This window comes from Phocoena phocoena, chromosome 20 (genome assembly GCF_963924675.1).
Source record: "Phocoena phocoena chromosome 20, mPhoPho1.1, whole genome shotgun sequence".
In the NCBI taxonomy this organism is placed as follows: Eukaryota; Metazoa; Chordata; class Mammalia; order Artiodactyla; family Phocoenidae; genus Phocoena; species Phocoena phocoena.
Window position 1 is genome coordinate 1,203,998 of NC_089238.1, and position 23,435 is coordinate 1,227,432.

General features: G+C 44.8%; 1 protein-coding gene and 1 pseudogene across 1 annotated transcript; one reads left to right on the forward strand and one right to left on the reverse strand.

The window, feature by feature from the left end:
* Positions 1-23,435, reverse strand: part of LOC136140868 (zinc finger protein 814-like) — a 53,137-nt pseudogene that overhangs the window by 2,283 nt on the left and 27,419 nt on the right.
* Positions 2,731-3,115, forward strand: LOC136141319 (cytochrome c oxidase subunit NDUFA4-like). The gene is made up of 2 exons (XM_065899511.1): positions 2,731-2,898; positions 3,011-3,115. The coding sequence occupies exons 1-2, from the start codon at positions 2,731-2,733 to the stop codon at positions 3,113-3,115; spliced, it is 273 nt and encodes a 90-aa protein (XP_065755583.1).

Sequence of the window (23,435 nt, forward strand, 5' to 3'; positions counted from 1 at the left end):
CAATGGAAACAAAACACCGGTTGAATGGGACAGATCTCTGGTATGGTCTTACACACAGCCCTGGTGTCACACCCTCACCAACTGCCATTCACCAAGGCCAGGCTCCCTCTGAGCCCACTCTTCCATGACTGGAGTCATGTCTATCCTGTGATGCACACAGGATTCTCCCCCCAACTCCTAGCTGAGCAAGTACCTGGGACACATGATGCAAGTCCTAAGAGAAAAACAGCACAAAAGAATGGCCAGGGGGCTTCCCTGGTGGTGCAGTGGTTGAGAGTCTGCCTGCCGATGCAGGGGACACGGGTTTGTGCCCCGGTCCGGGAAGATCCCACATGCCGCAGAGCGGCTAGGCCCGTGAGCCATGGCCACTGAGCCTGCGCGTCTGGAGCCTGTTCTCCACAACGGGAGAGGCCACAACAGTGAGAGGCCCGCGTACAGCAAAAAAAAAAAAAGAATAGCCAGCACTGTCCCAGAGCAACTCAGCACAAAAAACGACCAGAGAAAAGAGATCTATGTGAGTGATGTCAGTGAGATGACAGAATAAGAGATACTAGCATTCATTCCCCTCCCAAAAACAATTAGACAGCTATCAATGAATAAAAATAACCCTGGGGTGGATGCGGGGTACAGCATAAGTGTCCAATTAAGACAAACAGCAACACAGTGGAGCAAAAGAAGGAGAATAACTGCACAGAAAGGATCGCTGGGAAAACTGGCTTAGCAGAGATGCCTGGATGGTTAGGATCAAAGTACGTGAGAGCTACTTGTGTCAGCCACTGGGCTTGTGCCATCATGGTCCCTAGTGGCCTGCTCTGTGAAGGACCCTTGCAGGCTTTGTCACTGACAACAAACTGACAACAAGCAGCAGACTCCCCAGTTTTCACATTAGAGGATCCTGTAGAGTTCATCAGCATGGATTCCAAAGGAAATCCCCTTAGCCATAACATCCTCAATGGGAGAAAAGGAGATCAGTGGATTCTCAGCACTCTTTGTCACCAAAGACTCCAAAAGCCATTGCCACCACTGCATACTACTGCTGCCATGGTCACTGAGGACCCCTACAGTCTTCACCACTCTGATCTCAGCTGACAGATCTGCACAGAGACTATATTCCCGGGGTCTTCACTGGAGTCAACACCACAATACCACACCCAGCCAGCACCCTTGCATTCACATGAAGGTGAAGCTATTTCTCTAACCAAAATTCACCCCAAAATGTTGAAAGAAATGACTGATTCACCACACATATACACATGGACACAAGGATAAAAGAAACATGAAAAACAAGGAAACATGATACCATCAAAGGGACATTATAATTTTCCAGTAGCCAACCTCAAAGAAATGGAGATCTATGAACCACCAAAGGATTCAAAATAAATGTTTTAAGGAATCTCAGTGAGGGGGCTTCTCTGGTGCTGCAGTGGTTGAGAATCCACCTGCCAATGCATGGGACATGGGTTCAAGCCCTGGCCCAAGAAGATCCTACACTCCACGGAGCAACAAAGCCCGTGCACCACAACTACTGTGCCTGTGCTCTAGAGCCCATGAGCCACAACTACTGAAGCCTACACGCTTAGAGCTCGTGCTCTGCAACAAAAGCCACTGCAATGAGAAGCCCGCGCACTGCAATGAAGAGTAGCCCCCACTTGCTGCAACTACAGAAAGCCCATGTGCAGAAACGAAGACCCAATGCAGCCAAAAATAAATAAAATAACTTTTAAAAAAAGGAAGCTCAGTGAGCTACAAGAGAACACAGATAGATAACTCAACATGATAAGGAAAATGATACAGGAACAAAGCAAGAAGTTCAGAGAGACAGGAATCATAAAAAAGAATCAAACAGAAATTCTGAAGTTGAAGAATACAACAAATGAAAAGAAAAATGCAACAGAGTATCAACAACACACTTGGTCAAGCAGTGGAAAGAATATGTGAACTCAAACACAGGTCATTTATCATCCAGCCAGAGGGGGGAAGAAAGTGAAGTCAGCATAGGTAAACTATGGAATACCATCAAGCAAAACAATATTTGCATTACTGGAGTCCCAGGAGAAGGAGAGATAGAAAGAAAAAGTGTCAGAAAGTTTGAAGAAATAATGTCTGACTTCCCAAGTCTGGGAAGAGATGTGGACACCCAATTCATGATGCTCATAGGTCCATGTACAGATTCATTCCAAAGAGGATATTACCAAGACACATTATAAACAAAACTGTCAGTAAACAAGCAAAAAAACCCAAACAGAATTTTGAAAGCATGAAGAGAAAAGAAACTCCTTCACCCAGGGAACCCTCATAAGGCTATCAGTAGATTTTTCAGCAGAAATCTTGCAGCCTAGGAGAGAGTGGGATGATATACAGTTGGTTCTTTGAATCTGTGAATTCTAAACCTGCAGATATAGAGGGTTCACTCTGTTCACTGTACTATGCCATTTTATATAAGGGACTTGAGCATCCACAGATTTTGGTATCCACATGGGCTCCTGGAACAAATATCCTGTAGATACCGTATTCAAAACACTGAAGAAAAAAACTGCCAAACAAGAATACTTTACCTAACAAAGCTGTCCTGCACAATTAAAGAAAGACTTTAGACAAACAAAAGCTGAGGGAGTTCACTGACACTCAACCTAACTTCTAAGAAATGCCAAAGGGAAAAGAGACTACTTAGTCCTGGGCCTTGCACATTTTTCTTTCTCTCCATCTGAACTCAAGGCCTCTGTTGCAACCATGCTCCACCAGATCACTGGTCAGGCCAAGAAGCATCCTAGCTTGATCCCCCTCTTTGTATTTATTAGAGTGGGAGGTACTGGCGCAGCATTGTATGTCTTGCACCTGGAATTGTTCAATCCAGATGTTAGCTGGGACAGAAAGAATAACCCAGGGAGTTCCCTGGCAGTCCAGTGGTTAGGACTTGGCATTTTCACTTCTGTGGCTGGGGTTCAATCCCTGGTCTAGGAACTAAGATCCCACAAGCCACCCAGCATGGCCAATGAGGAAAAAAAGAAAGAATAACCCAGAACCCTGGAACAAACTGGGTCCCAATGATCAATACAAGTTCTACTCAGTGAATGTCGATTACAGCAAACTGAAGAAAGAAGTTCCAGATTTCTAAATGAAATGTTTCACTATAATGCTTCTTAGAATGAAGGTCTTCCAGAAGCCATCTGCACAATTTTCCACTTAACCAGGAAATATTTCCCCTCTAAATGCATGAAATCACTTTGTTGTTTTGTGTTGGGGTTTACAGTGATTAATAAATATCTGAAACTTGAAAAAAAAAAAAGCCAAAGGGAGTTCTTCAGGCAGAAATGAAAGGATAATAAATAGAAACATGAAAACATAGGAAAATATAAAACTCACTGGTAAAACTGAGTATGTAGTAAAATTCAGATTACTATAATACTGTGTTGGTGGTGTTTAAATCACTCAAGTATAAAAGTTAAAAACAAAAGGATTAAAAGAAAAGGATTAGAATAATTATAGCCACAATAATTTGTTAATGGATACACAATATAAGAACATGTGAACTGTGACATCAAAAACATAAAATGTGGTGGTGGCAGGGAGAGTAAATTCTGAATGGTGTCAGGAAAACTGGATATCCACAGGTAAAAAAAAAAATGAAACTGGACCCCTGTCTTATACCACTTATAAAAACTAACTTGAAATAGATTAAAGACTTAAATGTAAGACCTAAAAACGTAAAATCCCTTAAAGACAAACTAAGGAAAAAGTTCTGTGAAATTAGTCCTAGTGATGATTTTTCTGGATATCACCAAAGCACAGGCAATGAAAGCAAAAATAAACAACTAGGACTACACCAAATGAAGATACTTCTGCATAACAACGTAACAATCAACAACAAAAAAAGGCAATCTACAGAATGGGAGGAAATATTTGCAAGCCATGTATCTGATAAGATGTTACCATCCAAAATATACAAGGTATTCAAGACTTAATAACAAAAAAAATAAAGTTAAAAAATGGGCAACGGACGTGAAGAGAATACATACGAACAGCCCACAGTTATATGAAAAATGCTCTTCACTAATAAGGTAGACTTCATTAGGCTCACTACAAGATTATATACCTCAAATTATTACCTATTAGAGATCAGTACAGCAGATATTAAGCTACAAAAGAAAGGAGAAAGCAGTGTAAACAACGCAGCCCTGGCTATGACAGCAATTACTCAGAAAGCTAGGCAAGGAAGCAGTTCCCATGGTCCACATGTGAGAAGAAGACAACATCCTCTGAAGAAAAGGAAGGGAGGAAAGAAAGAGCCTAGTCCAGGTCACTGGGAAGAGTAAGGGGGAAAAGGAAAAGAGTAAGGGACTTACTCTTCAGCGAGGATACAAGTGCAGAGTTCTCCAGCATCACTTCAAGGTACAGGCATCTCTGAGCCTCATCAAGGAGGCCCCATTCCTCCCAGGAGAAGTACATGGCAATGTCCTGAAAGGTCACACCACCCTGTCATGATTAGTACAAATGAAACTACGAATATTCTCTGAGAACCCACAATCCAACTCCTCATACATCTCCACGATCATCCTCTTTCAAAGCTCCCCACCTCAAAGGAGATACCAGGCCCTGGTGCCACTGATGCCCATGCTCTCCTCAGGGTTCCATTGATTACTGTGCTCAGCAACAAAAGATGGCGGGGTGGGGGGCCGCAGCAGCACATAAATGCCATCTAAGCTCTGGGCCTGCCAAGCAATTCCCTTGGGGCCTCCCAGATTGTGCCTCCAAGACACAAATTTGGGCTCATGTTTCACCCTTAAGGCCCCAACTCCAGGGCCTGTGGACCGTCAGCTCACAATTCTCCCCTTGTGCACATCATTGTGTAGACACATCTCTCACATCTTCAGACCCCACAGTTGCACTTCCCCAGCTCTGCCACCTTCCTGCCCCACACCACAGACATCTCCCTGGACTCACCCATGTACTTGGCAAACGGCATCCAGAAGAGTGCTTGAAAATTACTAACATGATTTAGTACAACCCCAATCCTCTGATGGATCCCACAGCCAGGTAAATTCTCAATGCTGCTTTGATGATTGATGTTGCCTGTGATCTTTGTTTCAGTATTAACCACCCAGAGCCACATGTGAATTTCAGATATCCATGACCCTCTTCCACTTCCATGCTGCACTTGCTGTCCATTCAGCCACCACAACCTTCTGCTCTCCACCCAAACTTCATTAAATGCCCAGTCCCACATGCCCAGCACAGTGACTCTCCCAAGCCCATATTCGCCCCAGATCTTATTCACTAGCAAGAATGAAACATCCTACAACCCATCAAAGCTCACCACCAAATCCTGGTGAATTCACACAGTACTGAATTAGCAGGAGCCCTGCCTCAGTGTCATCTTGTCTCAATTACTCCTATGCCTCCTGGACATAGGAGCAGCTATCTCCAGTCCATTCATCCCATGGAAGCCTTGGCTACTTGCTAGATCAATCCACACCATTTCCACTATCACCCCTCTCCCTAGTCTCTTTTTGTGAGGTCCAGCAACCCCAATAGTGTCAAGGAAGAAAACTACTCCTTAGTATGCAACCTAGTCCTTCTGACTCTCCAATAGCGTTGTCAATAAAACCTGCATTCCCTTCCTAAACAACACCCACAGCTCTACCCTGGTCTACATAATAGCCACCACTTTTGGAAGTCTCCCTCCTGAAAGCCTTCTCCAGATTTCCAGACCTGTGTGTCCAACTGCCCACTTCACTAACTGTTCTCTGAAACTTTTCAGAGTCTTAACAAGACCAAAACAAAACTTCTGATGTTCCCAAGGAAAATTAACCTACCACCAACTTTCCCATCCCAGTTTGTTGGAGCTTCCATCCTTTCAGCTGATAGGATGAAAAACTCTAGGATCATCTCTGGCTCCTCCTTTTTCTCCCTCACCTACACCATCCAAAGTCTACTCAGCTCTTTCATTAAAAATGGACCTGGAATCCAACCTTTTCTCCCACCTCCATGGTCATAACTCTGGTCCATCAACACTCATCTGGATTATAGCAGTAACTTCCTCCTGAATTCCCTGCCACCTGCCTTAACCCCATAATCTCGTCTCCACTGTGTAGCCAGGTGGAGCCTTTTAAACCTAAATAAGACCAACTCCTTTCTCTTATACAAATCTCCCATTATCTCCGTAATAGATGCCCAGATTCTCAGGCAGCCACATTACAGGCCTGATTCTTGATTCCCTGCTCTTTGTTCTTAACAGAAAGAATGGAGACCTACTGTACCCTGTTCCCAACTCAGTCACACTGAGCATTTGCTCATGCTGCTATATGTTCCTGAGATAACTCCCACACCATATGTTTACACTGGTTGCCAGAAATAGGAACACCACTATGTTACCGATTGGCCTGCATTGGGGTACTGCCAGGGTCCCCACAGGCAAGAGACAGGAAATCAGCACGGGAAGTGCCTCAAGACACCAAATTTCAGACACTATACCGCTGATGTCAGGACTAGTGAGGGCCTGGGACATACTCTCTTTCCTTGTGTAAATTCCCTAAGTTCTTTTTTAACCTCCAGAATATGTGGGAAGAGGAAGGAACCATGGCTGGGTTCCATGTGCACAGGACTCCCCCGTATCCCCACCCAGCCCTGGAACCAGGTGACTTCGGATTAACTTACTAACCTCTGTGTTTCAGTCTTCAGAGCTGCCTATTACCAGATCTCTGACCCTAGACAAGGACTCTACTTATCTGTGCCTCACTATTCTCATCACGCACATTTCCGACTGTTCCCTCTCTGAGCAGCTTTTAGGTAAACTTTTAAAACCCTAATATAGGGGTTTCCCTGGCAGTCCCGTGGTTAAGATTCTGCGCTTCCACTGCAGGGGACTTGGTTTCTATCCCTAGTTGTGGAACTAAGATCCCACATGCCGAGTGGTGCGGCCAAAAAATAAATAAATAAATAAAACCCTAATACAGACTGTGTCCCTCTTCCATTCACAACTCTCCATGGCTCCCAGGTCCCTCTGTTTGCCAATCCAGGCGTGACTCCCCCTCACACTCATTGTCCCCTAAAAACAAAGGCTGGACCCCAAGTTTTCAGAAGCCTCCCGGCTCAGTCTTACCTCAAAGCCTTTATACATGCCGGTACCTCCGCCTGTAACCCTCTCCCACGCGCCATCACACTCTCTGTGAGAAATAGGGACCCCATCTTCCTGGACACCGCGGCCTGGGCTGCGGGTACGTGAGCAGGCGCCCCGCACTCGGGTCTTCCGTGTCTGGTAGGGGGAGGGCGGTGAGGGCCCGCAGGACGAGCGTTTACCTGAGGCGGGTTCCTCAGCGCCGCTGCCGCCATCGGACTCTGTGGGCAGAGCGGGGCCGGGAGCAGCAGTCCCTACCTCTACTCAGAGATCTACAGTCTGTGACACGGTAAACAAGTCCGAGGGAAACAAAAGTGGCCTCAACCAGGAAGTAGCCGGAAGTCCAGCCCTGACACGCTTCCTAAGACCGGAAATGCCCCTGTCCTGGTCTTTCATTGAAGCAACACTGCTCTTCTTCTGGTGCAGTGTGTTCTGGGCAATGTAGTTCCCATAACTCCACAGGCCTGCGGGAAGGGGCACTCCTCATCCGCCCCCGCGGAGCAAAAGCCCTAGGCACCTCGAGGGAGGCTGGGAAAAGGCGTCCAGGCTTCAAGAGTGAAGGGAGGGGATTCCTTTCCTCTTAAAGGGGCCGAAGGCGGACTGCAGGGGAGTGTTGTCTGCAGTTCTTCAGCATTGTAAAGTATTTGGAGATGTAGGTGGGGAAACTTTCCTCTACCCAGTTTTTACCTTTTCAGCTCAAGCTCTGTAACAAAAGGCAATAACAAGAGAAAAACAAACAGGTGTTTATTGACATGTTTATACATACATGAGAGAGACAGGGTTGAGTAACTCAAAGAATTGAGTTAGACACAGGGAGATGTGAGGGCTGACATCTGCAGGCAGAAAGAACCGCGGCCTTAGAAAGGGCCGCAAGTTTGGAGAAGGTGCAGTTACTCTCCGGCTCCACTGTTACTGCTAATATAAGTAATGTTTGTAAAATTCTTACCTAATAAATAATTTAGGACATTAAAAAAAGAAAAAGAAGTGGCTTAGAATTCAATCTTATATATTACCTTCGACAAAGAACAATACATTTGAGGTGTGACAAAGAAAGGAAAAAGTACTTGAGTCGCTAGGGATGCCAAATAATGTGGGAAAGTAACGTTGGGTAAGAGCTAATGTTAAAAAAAAGAGACAACAGGCCCCAAATGGAGTCACTTGTGCTAAACGCATGTCAGCATAGCAAGACTTAATATCAAACCTAACTGCAGTTTTAGCTTCTCCTAAGAATGTAATCTTAATGTAAGCTTCTCCTAAGAATGTAATCTCCTAAGAATGTAATCTTAAGACTTAATATCAAACCTAACTGCAGTTTTAGCTTCTCCTAAGAATGTAATCTTAACCAGTCAGTCTGAATTTCCTGGCCAGCACTAGTGAGGTAATCTGCCGGCTAGACGCTTTTTATCTCCCAAAGGAGAGTGCCCTTCGTGAAATAATCTGTTGACCTTAAAAATAAAATAGTTAGGGGCTTCCCTCGTGGTGCAGTTGTTAAGAATCTGTCTGCCAGTGCAGGGGACACGGGCTCAAGCCTTGCTCTGGGAAGACCCCACATGCCACGGAGCAACTAAGCCCGTGCACCACAACTACTGAGCCTGCTCTCTACAGCCCGTGAGCCACAACTACTGAGCCAATGTGCCACAGCTACTGAAGCCCAGGCTCCTAGAGCCCGTGCTCTGCAACAAGAGAAACCACCACAATGAGAAGCCCGTGCACCACAGTGAAGGGTAGCCCCTGCTCACCGCAACTAGAGAAAACCAGCACACAGCAACAAAGACCCAATGCAGCCAAAAATAAATTAATTAATTTTAAAAAATAATAATAAAATAAAACAGTTATTTTACCAGCAGAAATGGGTTTATTCAGAAATAGCAGAGAATTATAAATCAGAACAAGTAAGCAATGGCAAAAACCATAGGCAAGTCCAACAAAGGAGAGGGATGTTATTTTACAGAAAAAGGGAGGAAGTCAGTAGGCATTATTTTGAAAGAAAGTCTATTGGAGAAAAGCGAGAGTTTAGGGTAATGAGTGTTTCTCATTGGTGGAGTTGCTGGGGTACTAGGTTTCTTGTAGGAGATGCGATGTACATCTTTTCCTGTTGGAGCCTGTAACTGATGATTCTTTCCTGTTGATGATTCTTCTGTTGGAGTTTATAATTGACAATTCTTCCTGTAGTTGATGTTCAGTGGTACTTCCTGAGAGCTCCCCTTCTGGCCTCTTGACCACGTATTAGTGAGGTTTCCCTTTATCAATATTCACAAATTCGTTCTTTATGACCTCCTTGTCTCACCCCCCTCTCTGCCCTTAAAAACCTTTCCCTTTCTGTAGCCCTTTGGAACTCCTTTCTAATCGCTAGATGGGATGGTCCCTGATACATGAATCATTCAATAGAGCCAATTAGATCTTCAAATTTAATCAGATGAATTTTGTTTTTTGCCACTAGTTAGCAAAGTTTGTTATGTAAATCCTCTTGTGTTGTCTCCAGGCTAATAAGGGTCTAAAGTTGTCTCTCGTGATTAATTTTTGTCCTTTGTAAATTTACGTCCTGCTTTTAGGCAAATAGGAGGAGAACACAGTGCCTTTCTTGCATTAACTGCTTCTTAATTTCCTTTAGTTCAAAATAAATATGTCAAAAAGGCATATTTTTGGATGAAATGAAAAGGAGGTCATGTTTCAGGGATGGAGTCATATTCTCACAAAGAAACTAAATAAGTGATCAATAGGAATGGGCAAAAGACCTAAATAAACATTTCTCAACGGGGGAAAAAAAAAATTGGGCTGGCCAAAAACTTCGTTCGGTATTTTCCGTAAGATGGCTCTGATTGTGCTTAGTTGTCTTTAACTTCATTCGAAACAATTTTGTTAGATTGTATAATGAGAGCTGTCGTATCAGAGTGCATTTAAAGAAAAAAACATCAAAATTGGTGAATTGTTTTGCAGCCATTTTAATATTGAAGATGGAAGAAAAAAGCATCATTTTCGGCATATTATGCTTTATTATTTCAAGAAAGGTAAAAACGCAAATGAAACACAGAAAGGAAAGATGTGTGCAGTGTATGGAGAAAGTGCTGTGACTGATCAAATGTGTCAAAAGTGGTTTGCAAAGTTTTGTGCTGGAGATTTCTCGCTGGATGATGTTCCATGATCAGGTAGAACACTTAAACGTGACAGCGATCAAACTGAGATATCGAGAACAATCAACATTATGCCATGCAGGAGATAGCTGACATACTCGAAATATCCAAATCAAGTGCTGAAAGTCATTTGCACCAGATTGGTTATGTTAATCGCTTTGATGTTTGGGTTCCACATAAGTTGAGTGAAAAAAACCTTCTTGACCATATTTCCTCACACGATTCTCTACTGAAATGTAATGAAAACATTCTGTTTTTAAAACAAATTGTGATGGTCAATGAAAAGTGGATACTGTATAATAATGTGGAATGGAAGAGATCATGGGGCGAGCAAAATGAACCACCACGAACCACACCAAAGCACCGTCTTCGACCAAAGAAGGTGACGTGTATATGGTGGGATTGGAAGGCAGTTCTCTATTATGAGCACTTTTCAGAAAACCAAATGATTATTTCCAACAAGTACTGCTCCCAATTAGACCAACTGAAAGCAGCACTCGACGAAAGCGTACGGAATTAGTCAACAGAAAATACATAATCTTCCATCAGGATAACACAAGACCACATGTTTCTTTGATGACCAGGCAGAAACTGTTATAGCCTGGCTGGGAAGTTCTGATTCATCCGCCATATTCAACAGACATTGAATCTTTGGATTTCCATTTATTTCAGTCTTTACAAAATTCTATTAATGGAAAAAAATTCAGTTCCCTGAAGACTGTAAAAGGCACCTGGAACAGTTCTTTGCTCAAAAAGATAAAAAGTTTTGAGAAGGTGGAATTATGAAGTTGCCTGAAAAATGGTAGAAGGTAGTGGAACAAAAGGGTGAATACACTGTTCAATAAAGTTCTTGAAAAAATAAAAAATAAAAAAAATAAAAAAAATAAAAATACCATTGAGGTTGTCTGAAAAAAATAAATAAATAAATAAAGTTCTTGAACATGAAAAATGTCCTTTATTTTTACTTAAAAAACCAAAGGAATTCTTGGCCAACCCAATACACATGGCCAATAGACAAATGAAAAGATGCACAACATCCTTAGTTATGAGAGAAATACAAATCAAAACTATGATGAGGTACCACCTCACACCAGTCAGAATGACCACCATTAAAATGTCTACAAATAATAAATGCTGGAAAGGGTGTAGAGAAAAGGGAACCCTCCTACACTGTTGGTGGGAATGTAAGTTGGTGCAGCCACAATGGAAAACAGTATGGTGGTTCCTCAAAAAACTAAATATAGAACTACTATATGATCCTGCAATCCCACTCCTGGGGCATATATCCCGACAAAACTATAGTTCAAAACGATACACGCACCCCTGGGCTTCCCTGGTGGCACAGTGGTTGAGAGTCCGCCTGCCAATGCAGGGGACACAGGTTCGTGCCCTGGTCCAGGAAGATCCCACGTGCTGAGGAGTAGCTAGGCCTGTGAGCCATGGCCGCTGAGCTTGCGCCTCCGGAGCCTGTGCTCTGCAACAGGAGAGGCCACAACAGTGAGAGGCCTGCGTACCACACAAAAAAAAAAAAGATACATGCACCCCTATGTTCACAGAAGCATTATTCACAATAGTCAAGACATGGAAACAACCTAAATGTCCATCAACAGATGAATGGATAAAGAAGATGTGGCATGTATATACAATGGAATACTACTCAGCCATAAAAGAGAATGAAATAATGCCATTTGCAGCAAAATGGATGGACCCAGAGATTATCATACTAAGTAAATCAGAAAGAGAAAGGCAAATACCATATGCTATCACTTATATGTGGAATCTAAAATATGACACAACTGGGCTTCCCTGGTGGTGCAGTGGTTGAGAGTCTGCCTGCCGATGCAGGGGACACGGGTTCATGCCCCGGTCCGGGAAGATCCCACATGCCGCAGAGTGGCTTGGTCTGTGAGCCATGGCCACTGAGCCTGTGCGTCCGGAGCCTGTGCTCCGCAACAGGAGAGACCACAACAGTGAGAGGCCCACATACGGCAAAAAAATAAAAAATAAAAATAAAATAAAATAAAATAAAATATGACACAACTGAACCTATCTACGAAAGAGAAAAAGACTACCAGACATAGAGAACAGACTTGTAACTGCCAAGGGAGAGGGGGGATGGGGGAAGGAAGGAGTGTGAGTGCGGGATTATCAGATGTAAAAAATTATATATAGAGTGGATAAATCACAAGGTCCTACTGTATAGCACAGGAAACTATATCCAATATCCTGTAATAAACCATAATGGAAAAGAATATGAAAAAGAATGTTTATATATGTATAACTGAATCACTGTCCTGAACAGCAGAAATTAACACAACACTGTAAATCAACTATACTTCAATTTAAAATAAATAAATAAATGGACTTTCCTGGTGGTGCAGTGGTTAAGACTCCGTGCTCTCAATGCAGAAGGAAAGGGGTTCGATACCTGGTCAAGGAACTAAGATCCCACGTCAATCAATCAATCAATCAATCAAGAAAATGTAAAATGGTCCTAAGGATTCTGAAGTAAAGCAAAAATAAAACAGAGGAGACTAGAGAGTTTGGGGCAATTCCCCCTCCCCTGCCCCCACACCTCACGGCTTGCGGGATCTTAGTTCCCCGACTAGGGGTTGAACCTGGGCCCTTGGCAGTGAGAGTACGGAGTCTTAACCACTGGACCACCAGGGAATTCCCTGGGGCAACTTTAGAAGGGGCAGCCTGGGAAGGCCTCTCAGAGGAGGGAATACAGAATGAGTCTAGAGTGAAGTGAGGAAGGAAGCCATGTGGATGACGAATAAAATATTCAAGTCCTGACAGTGATATGGCTACAATGAGAGAAACACAGGGCTTCCTGGGCATTTACATCCAAAGGGACATTTCTAAATACTATCATCATTGAACAATTTAATTGATTCACTTTCCAAATATAAGTAATTGTCTTAAACAGGAAAATAGATTATTACAATCCAGTTCCTCTTGCTGTTAAACACATGGCAACTACAGAGGTAAATCTAGTGATGTTCTCAGTTCCCGGCCTGTCCTGCAACCTTCTCTGATCTAGCAGAGCAGTGGTCATTCTCAAAATTCTTATCTTGCCCATCTTTGCCCACAAGCTCAACCCTTCCTCTGCCCAGGCCCTTAGCTGTGTAGAGGTTAGGTGTCCCACCCACCAGCAGACGGTAGCCTCCAAACAAGTCAGGGCCTGACAACCAACTAGTCTATGGGCCAGTCATGCCCACAAGACTGCCCACAATATTCTATTTCTTTTTTTTTTTTAATATTTATTTATTTGGCTGCATAGGGTCTTAGTTGTGGCACGCAGGATCTTTGTTGCAGCGTGCGGGATATTTAGTTGAGTCGTGCGAACACTTAGTTGCGTCATGCATGCGGGATCTAGTTCCCTGACCAGGGATCCTGGGCTCCCTGCACTGGGAGCTCAGAGTCTTAACCACTGAACCACCAGGGAAATCCCTCTATTTCTTTCTTAAACTGACTACCAGTATTTCATCGACATTATCTAATTGCTTTTTACATGCCAGTAGAATGCCTGTTACATGCCTGTAGCAAAAAATATAATGCAAGGGACTTCCCTGGGGGCACTATGGTTAAGAATCTGCCTGCCAATGCAGGGGACACGGGTTTGAGCCGTGGTCTAGGAAGATCCCACACGCAGCGGAGCAACTAAGCCCTTGTGCCACAACTACTGAGCCTGCGCTACTGAAGCCCATGCGTTACAACTGCTGAAGGCCCCACGCCTAGAGCCTGTGCATCACAACGAGAAGCCAACACGATGAGAAGCCTGTGCACTGCAACGACGAATAGCCCCTGCTCGCCGCAGCTAGAGAAAGCCCACGTGCAGCAACAAAGACCCAATGCAGCCAAAAATAAATTAATTAATAAATTAAAAAATATATATATATATATATATATACATACAATGCAAGAGGCTTCAAATTTTAAAAAGAGTTTATTTGGAGTCTTAAGACTTGCAATTCAGGAGACACAGATACAGGTAACCCCTAAAGAGTGTTCAGGGAAGAAAAAGAGTCAGGGGCTTATAAAGGAAAAAGCCCTGAGGTTTTTAAAGTTGCCTGATTGAGAATTGTAATTGACTCTCACTCAGAAAATATTTGTCCTTAAGGAATCCCGAGTTATTTTAGGGTAAGAGTCAGATAAATAGCTTGAGTTTCTGACAGGTGTTCTCTATGACTTCATCAGGTCAAAAGGTCAGAGTCCATCCAGGTGAGACATGCATAACTCACACTCCCTATACATGCTACCCCCAAATGCAGCACTTTGACATATTAAATATCTTAATAAGACACAGACATATATGTATAATCGAGACAGGAAGACAAGAGCATGGCCATCTTGGAAAATGACTGGGGGATGACCTTGAGCAAACAGGCCCAACACCTGAAGACTTCGGGTTTTTTGTTTTTTTGCGGGGTGGGGGGGTGCTTCACCACGCCGCCTTCGGAACCTGGGCCCCCTGAAGTGGAAGTGCGGAGTCTTAACCACTGGACTGCCAGGGAATTCCCCAAGGCTCTGGTCTTTGAGTCAATAACCAGAGACCCATAGGACTAAAAGAGTAGCTCTATCTCTGTTCCACTGATGTATGTACATAGTTTCCAAAGGACAAAAGCGGGGCTGTAAATCCGCCACGTAAGATATAAAGGCCTGACACACATTCCTAAGTTGTTTTTGCAGGAAACAGACCTGCCCCCGCCCCCCACTCAGGCACTCAGGATACTGGCCCTGGGTAGTTAAGGTGCAGATTAAGGGAATGATTTCAATGGGCCCAGACTCCTGCTTATTCCCATATATAGAAAAGCGCTAAATTCCTTAACTTGAGATATCTGTTTTTCTTTATTTTTTAAATTTATTTTTGGCTGTGTTGGGTCTTCACTGCTGCATGAGGACTTTCTCTAGTTGTGCCAAGCGGGGGCTGCTCTATCTTTGCAGATGCACGGGTTCCTCGTGGTGGCTTCTCTTGCGGTGAAGTACGAGTTCTAGGTGCACAGGCTTCAGTAGTTGGGGCGCACGGGCTTAGTTGCTCTGTGGCAAGTGAGATCTTCCCGGACCAGGGCTCGAACCCAAGTCCCCTGCATTGGCAGGCGGATTCTTAATCACTGCGCCACCAAGGAAGTCCTGCTTTTCTTTAATTAACAAAAATCTTTTGATGTTCCGACTACACGGTCTTTGTTGCAAAAACTCCTCTAGATCCTGGCTCTTCCCTGACCTTTTCAACTATCTGAGAGGCTTCCCCCCCGGGCTTGAAGTCCTCAGAAAACCCGCCAAATAAAACAGAATTCTCAACTTTTAGGTTGTGCATTTTTTTTCAGTCAACATGCGTGTGAAGAGCTCTCTGCTTTTCATTTAGTTCTCTTTCAGACCAGTTTCTTGGTCAGCCGACTGCGTGCTGGGCTCAAGGTGGAAGCTGACGCAGCCTTTGGACATAATGAAATTGTGGCTGAGAGAAACGCCTCCCATGGGAGAGGCCCGAGGAGCTGACAGACGATGGCCTCCCCTTGAGGACTGTGCAGGCAGACAGTGAGTGCTCTGGGATTCAGAGGAATGAGGGAAAACGGTCATGATTAGAATTCAAACAACGCAAAAAGCAGCAGCAACAGCAGCAGCTGGGCCTCCCTGGGTCCTTGCTGTCTGCCACCAGCCCTGGTGGGGCGTGAAGCGCTTCACGTGCCCTGATAAAATGTTTAAACCCAGCTCTGGGGTCAGTCTTGGGAGTTTGTATTCAGCCTCTAGACCCTAAAACTTTCCTGCTGTGTGACCTTGGGGAAGTGTTGGGCTGCATCCAGCAGTCCTGCAAGCCCTGTACTTGCCCAGCCTCAAGACTGAGGAATGCCTGAGGTCAGCAGCAGAGACATGTCTAATATGTGGGGGGATCTCACCCACCTGAAGCATAAAGTTCTTGGTGCCACACCCCACTGTGTGCAGCAGATGGCGGGCAGGACAGGGCAGCTGTCTTCGCTACCAGGTGTCGACTAAAAAAATACATACAACCTAAAAGTTGAGAGTTATGTTTTATGCAGTGGAAATTTTTCGAACTTGAAGCCCGGGTGGCAGCATCTCAAGTAACTTTGAAAGAACTGCTCCGAGGAGGCGAGGGGGGAGCTAGGATATACAGGAGTTTTGCAACAAAGGGCAGGTGGTAGGAACAAAAGATTACTGTTAAGAAAACTAGGGACTTCCCTGGTGGCACAGTGGTTAAGAATTCGCCTGCCAATGCAGGGGACACGTGTTCGAGCCCTGGTCCGGGAAGATCCCACATGCCACGGAGCAACAAAGACCGTGCGCCATAACTACTGAGCCCACATGCCGCAACTACTGAAGCCTTCGCACCTAGAGCCCGTGCTCTGCAACAAGAGAAGCCACCACAATGAGAAGCCCACACATCTCAAGGAAGAGTAGCCCCTGCTCGCCGCAACTAGAGAAAGTCCGCGCCAGCGACGAAGACCCGATGCAGCCATAAATAAATATATTTTAAAATAAAAATTTAAAAAAGAAAAGAAAATTAGAAATCTCAAGTTAAGGAATTTAGCGCTTTTCTGTGTATGGGAAGATGCAAGAGTCTGGGCTCATTGCAATCATTCCTTTGATATGCACCTTAGCTACCCAAGGCCAGTGTCCTGTGTTTTCTCATCCTGAGTTCCCTCAGGGCTCACCGTGGGGAACGGCTGCAGTCTGATGCTGCTAGATGGCAGGTATTCTCTGTTTCCTTCCTGAGTTCCCTCGGGGCTCACCAGCTCACCATAGACTGTGGCTGCAATCACTGATGACTGTGACATCCTTTATTGACATGGCAGGAAATATTCCATTTCTCACAGGGAAGAGGGAGGTTGCCTGTTCCAGGAAGAACTGACGTCAGGTTGGTTCACAGGTTGCCAGGAAAACTGGCAGAGGAGCACTCCCCTCACAGTCCCTTTGATAAACTGTCACAGTGGAGACAGTCCTAATCTAAAGATTAGAACAGGGACTTCCCTGTGGTCCAGTGGTTAAGACTCCGCGCTTTCACTATCGTGGCCCTGGTCGGGGAACCAAAGTCCTGCGAGCTGAGGTGATGGGGTGTGGGGTGGGGGGAGTATGTAGGCATTTACTGATTTGGCTTTATGATTAAGAGGGAGGTCAGTCAGGTGAGTGGGGTGTAGGTGAGGCAGGGACTGATCAGGCAGGGGATGTACAGAGAGCAAGAGAGCAGCCATCCGGCTGGGCCTGATCATACAGGAAAACACTTCACTTCTCTGACCCTGCATTTCCCCCAGAAATCTGATTCTCCAGGTAGGTTGCTGTGAGAAATGCTAATAATGAAACCGAGCAGGACCCTGCAGGGCCCTCTGAGGTACAAAACCCCTCCTTATGTTTGTTGGATTCCCTGGTGGTCCAGTGGTTAAGACTCCATGCTTCCACCGGAGGGGGCAAGGCTTCTATCCCTGGTCGGGGCAACTAGAATCCTACATGCCTAGTGGCTTAAAAAAAAAAAAAAGCTTCAGCCTCCTAGACCTTTTCTGAGTTCCAAACGGCATATCCATAGTTACTAATTAGGGAAGGGAGGGAATGCAGAAACAAAGGAGGAGGGGTCAAGAAAACAATAGTGCGGGGATAAAGCAGGGTCCTGGTTCCACCTCAAGGGATATACATAACAATATATTTTTGAGTTCTTCTGCAGGATCTGAGGCCTCCACCCATGTGGAGGATTGTAGCTTCTGGCTGAACACAAGCACATGGACCCCAGACTGGCTGGAACCAGAAGGCTGATGACTGAGATTCCTGAAAGACCACCCTGTTATCTCATCACCAACCAATCAGAGGAGGGTTACACACCCTACAGCCCACCCCCGGATTTTGCCTATAAAAATTCTTCCCAGGGCCCGTGAGCCATAGATGCTGGGCCTGCGCGTCCGGAGCCAGCGCGTCCGGAGCCTGTGCTCCACGATGGGAGAGGCCACAGCAGGGAGAGGCCCGCGTACCGCAAAAAAAAAAAAAAAAAAATTCTTCCCAGAAAACCATTGAGGAATTTGGGCTTTTTAAGTAAGTGTTTCTGCAAACTTTATTGATCCTTCTGATCTCTGGTGGCCACGGCCTGCAGTGGCTTGAAGCAGGATTTCCCTTCCCTGGCCAGAGAATGAATTCAGTTAGGCTGCAGCAGTAAGACCACTGAATCTTAGCCACTAGCCCAGTTGCCAGTAACAAGGCCCTCAGCAGGAAGACCCTTTTCTTGTCATTTTAGCAAAGTTATATTGTATCAAATTTTTAAACCAGGCACACCCATGCTCTACTAATCTCCGGCCCAAGCACACCTTTCAAGTCTTTTAATCACAGAATACCTTGCCTAACTTGTCATTTCTTTCTGTACATCAAAGAAGCAGAAATGAAAAATAGGTAATTAATAGATGACCAGATCTTTTCCTTAGATTCCCCTTCAATGATCTCACAAACAAACTGTGTGAACAAGATAACATCTAGGGGAAGATCACAAGAAGTCCATGAGCCTGCATGCAATGGAGGATGGCAAAGACTCTGATCCGCCATCTTGAAACCATGCACCTCAGATTGGGACTTGAACCCACGTGCTGGGACTCAAACCTGGCCAGGACCCTGATTGGGATTTGAACCCACGCGGCTGGGACTCAAACCTGGCCGAAACGCAGATTGGGACTTGAACCCAAGTGCTGGGACTTGAACCTGGCCAAAACCCACAGTCTTCCAACTGAGATCGCACACCTGGCTTCAAGACTTAATGAAGCTCAGGTTCTTGATGTCTAATCGCAGAAAGAATTCAGTGATAGACAAAGTGATAGGTAAGAAGTGGATTTATTTAGAGAGAAACACACTCCACTAGACAGAGCATGGGCCATCTCAAAAGGTGAGAAAGGCACGAGGGTGTGGGGTTGTCAGTTTTTATAGTGGTGGGTAATTTCTTATAGGATAATAAGTGGGAGGAGTATTCCAGCTATTTTGGGAATAGGCAGGAATTTCCAGGAATTGGGCCACGGCTCAATTTTTGATCCTTATTGTCGCCTTAGAACTGACATGGCACCTGTGGGTGTGTCCTTTAGCTCACTGATGTGTTACAATGAGCATATAATGAAGCTCATGGTCTAGGGGAAGTCAACTTATCCACCATCTTGGACCCATTTGGTTCTAATCCGTTTATGTCATGTCCTCGGGCTATGTCATCCTTTCAAACGTTGTGCCCTGCCCCCTTCCCTCCTGTTGCAATCTCAAAGATTAACTGAGATGACGTCCCTCCTTTCCTTTAAAACTTTCATGGCCGAGCAGAATGCCAAAGCAGAGGTGGCTTCTGGGGGACGCTGAGTCCACCATCTCCACAGATTGTCAGCATTCTGATTAAAGGCACCTTTCTTTTCTATGGACATTTGTGAGTATGTAATTGATTTTGTAAGCTGTGAGCAGCAAGACCTCCGTTGGATAACAGCAGGTGGCGGCTCCAGGTCCCCAAGCCCAGCCAGGCCTCCGTATAGGTGCAGCCCAGAGAAGGCACGGAGACTCTGGGATGAGGCACGGTGCCCCTCACCCCTCATGCCCCCAAGTTGAGGAGGTCTGGCAGCGATTAGAGCAGAGCGATGGAAAGCGCTCTTGGAGTGGTGGGCCTGAGGAGCATTTCCCGGGACAGACCTGAGCTGTAGATGCCCAGGGTGCTCCCCCTAGTCATTCCCTGTCCCCCACGGACACCACCGGCAAGCTAGCACTAGGGCGGCCATGCCCCACAGTAACTGCGTCGTCGGGGCATGTTGGGGGTGTGGGTGTGGCCAGTGCATCCTCTCCTTACCTGCTCTGGAAGCCCTGTGATCAGGCCCCCCCATCCTCTCCATTTTGCACAGGAAGAAACCGAGGCCCAGAGAGGGGTTTTCTCTTGCCTGTGCTAAGTAAATGCCCAAGACAAAGTCAGATGACCAGTGTCCTCAGGACAACAAAGTAGACTGAGAAGATCTTAGAGTCTGGGGTGACTTCCCAGGGGGCAATCAGAGGACTGTCAGGAAAGGACACAAGTCAGTCTGGGATGAAGTGAGGGAGCCATGTGGATTACAAATTAATAAAAAGAAAATTCTGGGAGTTCCCTGGCAGTCCAGTGGTTAGGACTTGGAGCTTTTACTGCCTTGGGCCTGGGTTCAATCCCTGGTCTGAAAACTAATATCCTGCACCCCATGCGGTACGGCCAAAAAAAACCGAAAACAAACGAACAAATCTTACAGTGATCAGGGCTGTGGTGAGGATAAACAGGGTCACAGCTAGAGAGTAGCCCTAAGCCTTATTTGGGTTTCCATAGGAAGGGATACAATGTTCCTACACATAATCACTATTAGATATTTTAATGAATTCATTTTTCAATTATAAATAAATATCTTAAAGAAGAAACTGGATTCACAGCTGTAAGAGGTAAGCCAGCTCCACTTGGAATAAACAGAGGGAAACCCACCTGCAGAGAAAAATCCAGTGAACTTCTTGGTTCCATTCTGCACAGGAGCCCTCTGTTTATGAAACTGTGGGCCTCAGATTGGGTCTTGAACCCACGTTCTTTTAACTGAGATCACATACCTAGTCTCAGGACTTAACAAAGCTCAGGTTCTTGATGTCTTGTCACAGAAACAATTCAGTGAGAGACAAAGTGATGGGTAAGAAGTTGATTTATTGGGGGGGGGGGCTTCCTTGGTGGTACAGTGGTTAAGAATCCACCTGCCAATGCAGGGAACACGAGTTCAAGCCCTGGTCCGGGAGGATCCCGCATGCCGTGGAGCAACAAAGCCCGTGAGCCACAACTACTAAGCCCACGTGCCACAACTACTGAAGCCTGTGCACCGAGAGCCCATGCTCCACAACAAGAGAAGCCACTGCAATGAGAGGACCGTGCACCGCAATGAAGAGTGGCTCTTACTCGCCGCAACTAGAGGAAGCCCACGCGTAGCAACGAAGACCCAACACAGCCAAAAATAAATAAATTAATTTAAAATATATATATATATATATTTAAAAGAGAAGTGGATTTATTTAGAGAGAAACACATTCCACAGACAGAGTGTGGACCATCTCAGAAGGCAAGAGCGGCACCAGGGTATGGGGTTGTCAGTTTTTATAAGGGTGGGTAATTTCATAGGCTAATGAGTGGGAGGAGTATTCCAGCTATTTTGGGGAAGGGGTAGGGATTTCTAGGAATTAGGCCACCACCCACTTTTTGGCCGTTTTTGGTTGGTCTCGGATCTGTCGTGGTGACTGTGGGTGTGTCACTTAGTGTGCTGATGTGTTACAATGAGTATATACTGAGGCTCAAGGTCTGGTGGAAGTCAACTCATCCGCCATCTTGGACTCATTTGGTTCTAATCAGTTTGGGTCGTGTCCTCAAGCTTTGTCATTATTTTAAAGGTTGTGCCCTGCCCCCTTCTCTCCCGTTTCATTTAGAAGAGAAATTCCCCAAACGTGTTAGTCTGGACTCGTAGCTAACTCTCCACCTCAGTCGAATGCACAGGAGGTTACCAGTGGGAATCCACCTTTGTATTGTTGAACTCTGCATATAATCACTGGGCTTGGAGCTAGGTGGAGGCCAGGCACTCATTCTATTAATGATTTCGGTACCTGTGTGATGTGTGTGATGCCAAGTAGAGTCAGACAAGTAGCTGGTGTGTCAGGGAGACGTGTCAACTGTGCATTTAACCTGCAAAATCCAAGCATATTGGTTAAGCAGAGGGTGTGAAAGAGCTGCTTTTTTTAAAAACTTATTTATCTTACTTGCTGATTCCAATAAACTGTACCCGAGGGGTCCAGGTATTAAAGTCAGACTAGTCACAAAACCAAGCGTTTCAGAAGACATGGACATTCAAGATCTTTTGTATTTCTAATGGTGCTACAATGTGTAAAAATCACTTTGAAAAAGTTTGCCGCTGGGTATTGGAAAAATACTTGTTTCTCCTTTACTCTCACTCTACTGCCATACTCAACACTATTTTTTTCATTGAAGTGTAGTTGATTTACCATATTATATTAGTTTCAGGTATGATTCAATACAATAGTAATTCAATATTTTTATAGATTATACTCCATTTAAAGTTATTACAAAATAATGGCTATATTTCCCTGTGCTGTACAATAGATCCTTGTTGCTTATTTCTTTTATACATAGTAGTTTGTATCTATTAATCTCCTTCACATATTGTGTCCCTCTCCCCTTCCTTCTCCCCATGGGTAACCACTAGTTTGTTCTCTATATCTGTGAGTCTGTTTCTATTTTATCATATACATTCACTTATTTCTTTCTTTTAGATTCCACATATAAGTGATAACATAGAGTATGTATCTTTGTCTGATTTATTTCACTAAGCATAATACTCTCTAGTTCCATCCATATTGTTGTGAATGTCAGAATTTCTGTCTTTTTTATGACTGAGTAATATTCCATTGTATATATATACACCACATCATCTTTATCCATTCATCTGTTGATGGGACTTAGGTTGCTTCCCTAACTTGGCTATTGTAAGTAGTGCTGCTATTAACATTGGGGTGCATGTGTCTTTTTGAAGTAACCACACTCAACACTTCTGACACAAGAAGTGTGGCTGTTTTATCACACCAACCAATTGTGGCACCAATTGGGTGTCCTACAGTTCAGTGAATTCTGACACTAATTCGGGTTAGTGAAAATCCCTCAGCTTAAGGGCTCAGTCCCATATGATTGGCCCCCACTTCAGAGGCCAATTGCAAATAGTGGGTACCCACGTTACCCAAAACTTCTGTCTGATTTGGCTGCAAATCAGAGGTTCCCCTAACTGCCCTCCTCAAATTGGATTATTCACTAGAACCGTTCACAGAATTCAGGGAAATACTCACTTACTTAAATAGTTTATTATATTTTAAAGGGTATGATAAAGGATACAGATGAACAGCCAGACAGAGTTACAGAGGGAGAGATCAGGAAGGGTCCTGAGCATAGGAGCTTCTGTCCCTGTAAAGTAGGGGCATGCCACCCTCCTGGCACATGGATGTGTTCAGCAACCTGGAAGATCTCCAAGTCCTGAACTTAAGAATGCATGATCCATTATTAACTCAATCTCCAGTTCCTATCAACTTCCAGGGATGCAGGGATGCGGTGGGGCTGAAAGTTCCAAGCTTCTAATCATAGTTTGGTCTTTCTGGTGATCAGTCCCCATCCTGAAGCCATCCAGGAGCCTACCAAA

Excerpts from the sequence above, each read along its gene's own strand:
- LOC136141319 (XM_065899511.1), top strand. The coding sequence starts at position 2,731 with ATGCTCCACCAGATCACTGGTCAGGCCAAGAAGCATCCTAGCTTGATC. Across the intron at positions 2,899-3,010 it reads ACCCAGGGAGTTCCCTGGCA|AATAACCCAGAACCCTGGAA; the intron begins GTCCAGTGGTTA and ends AAAAAAAGAAAG.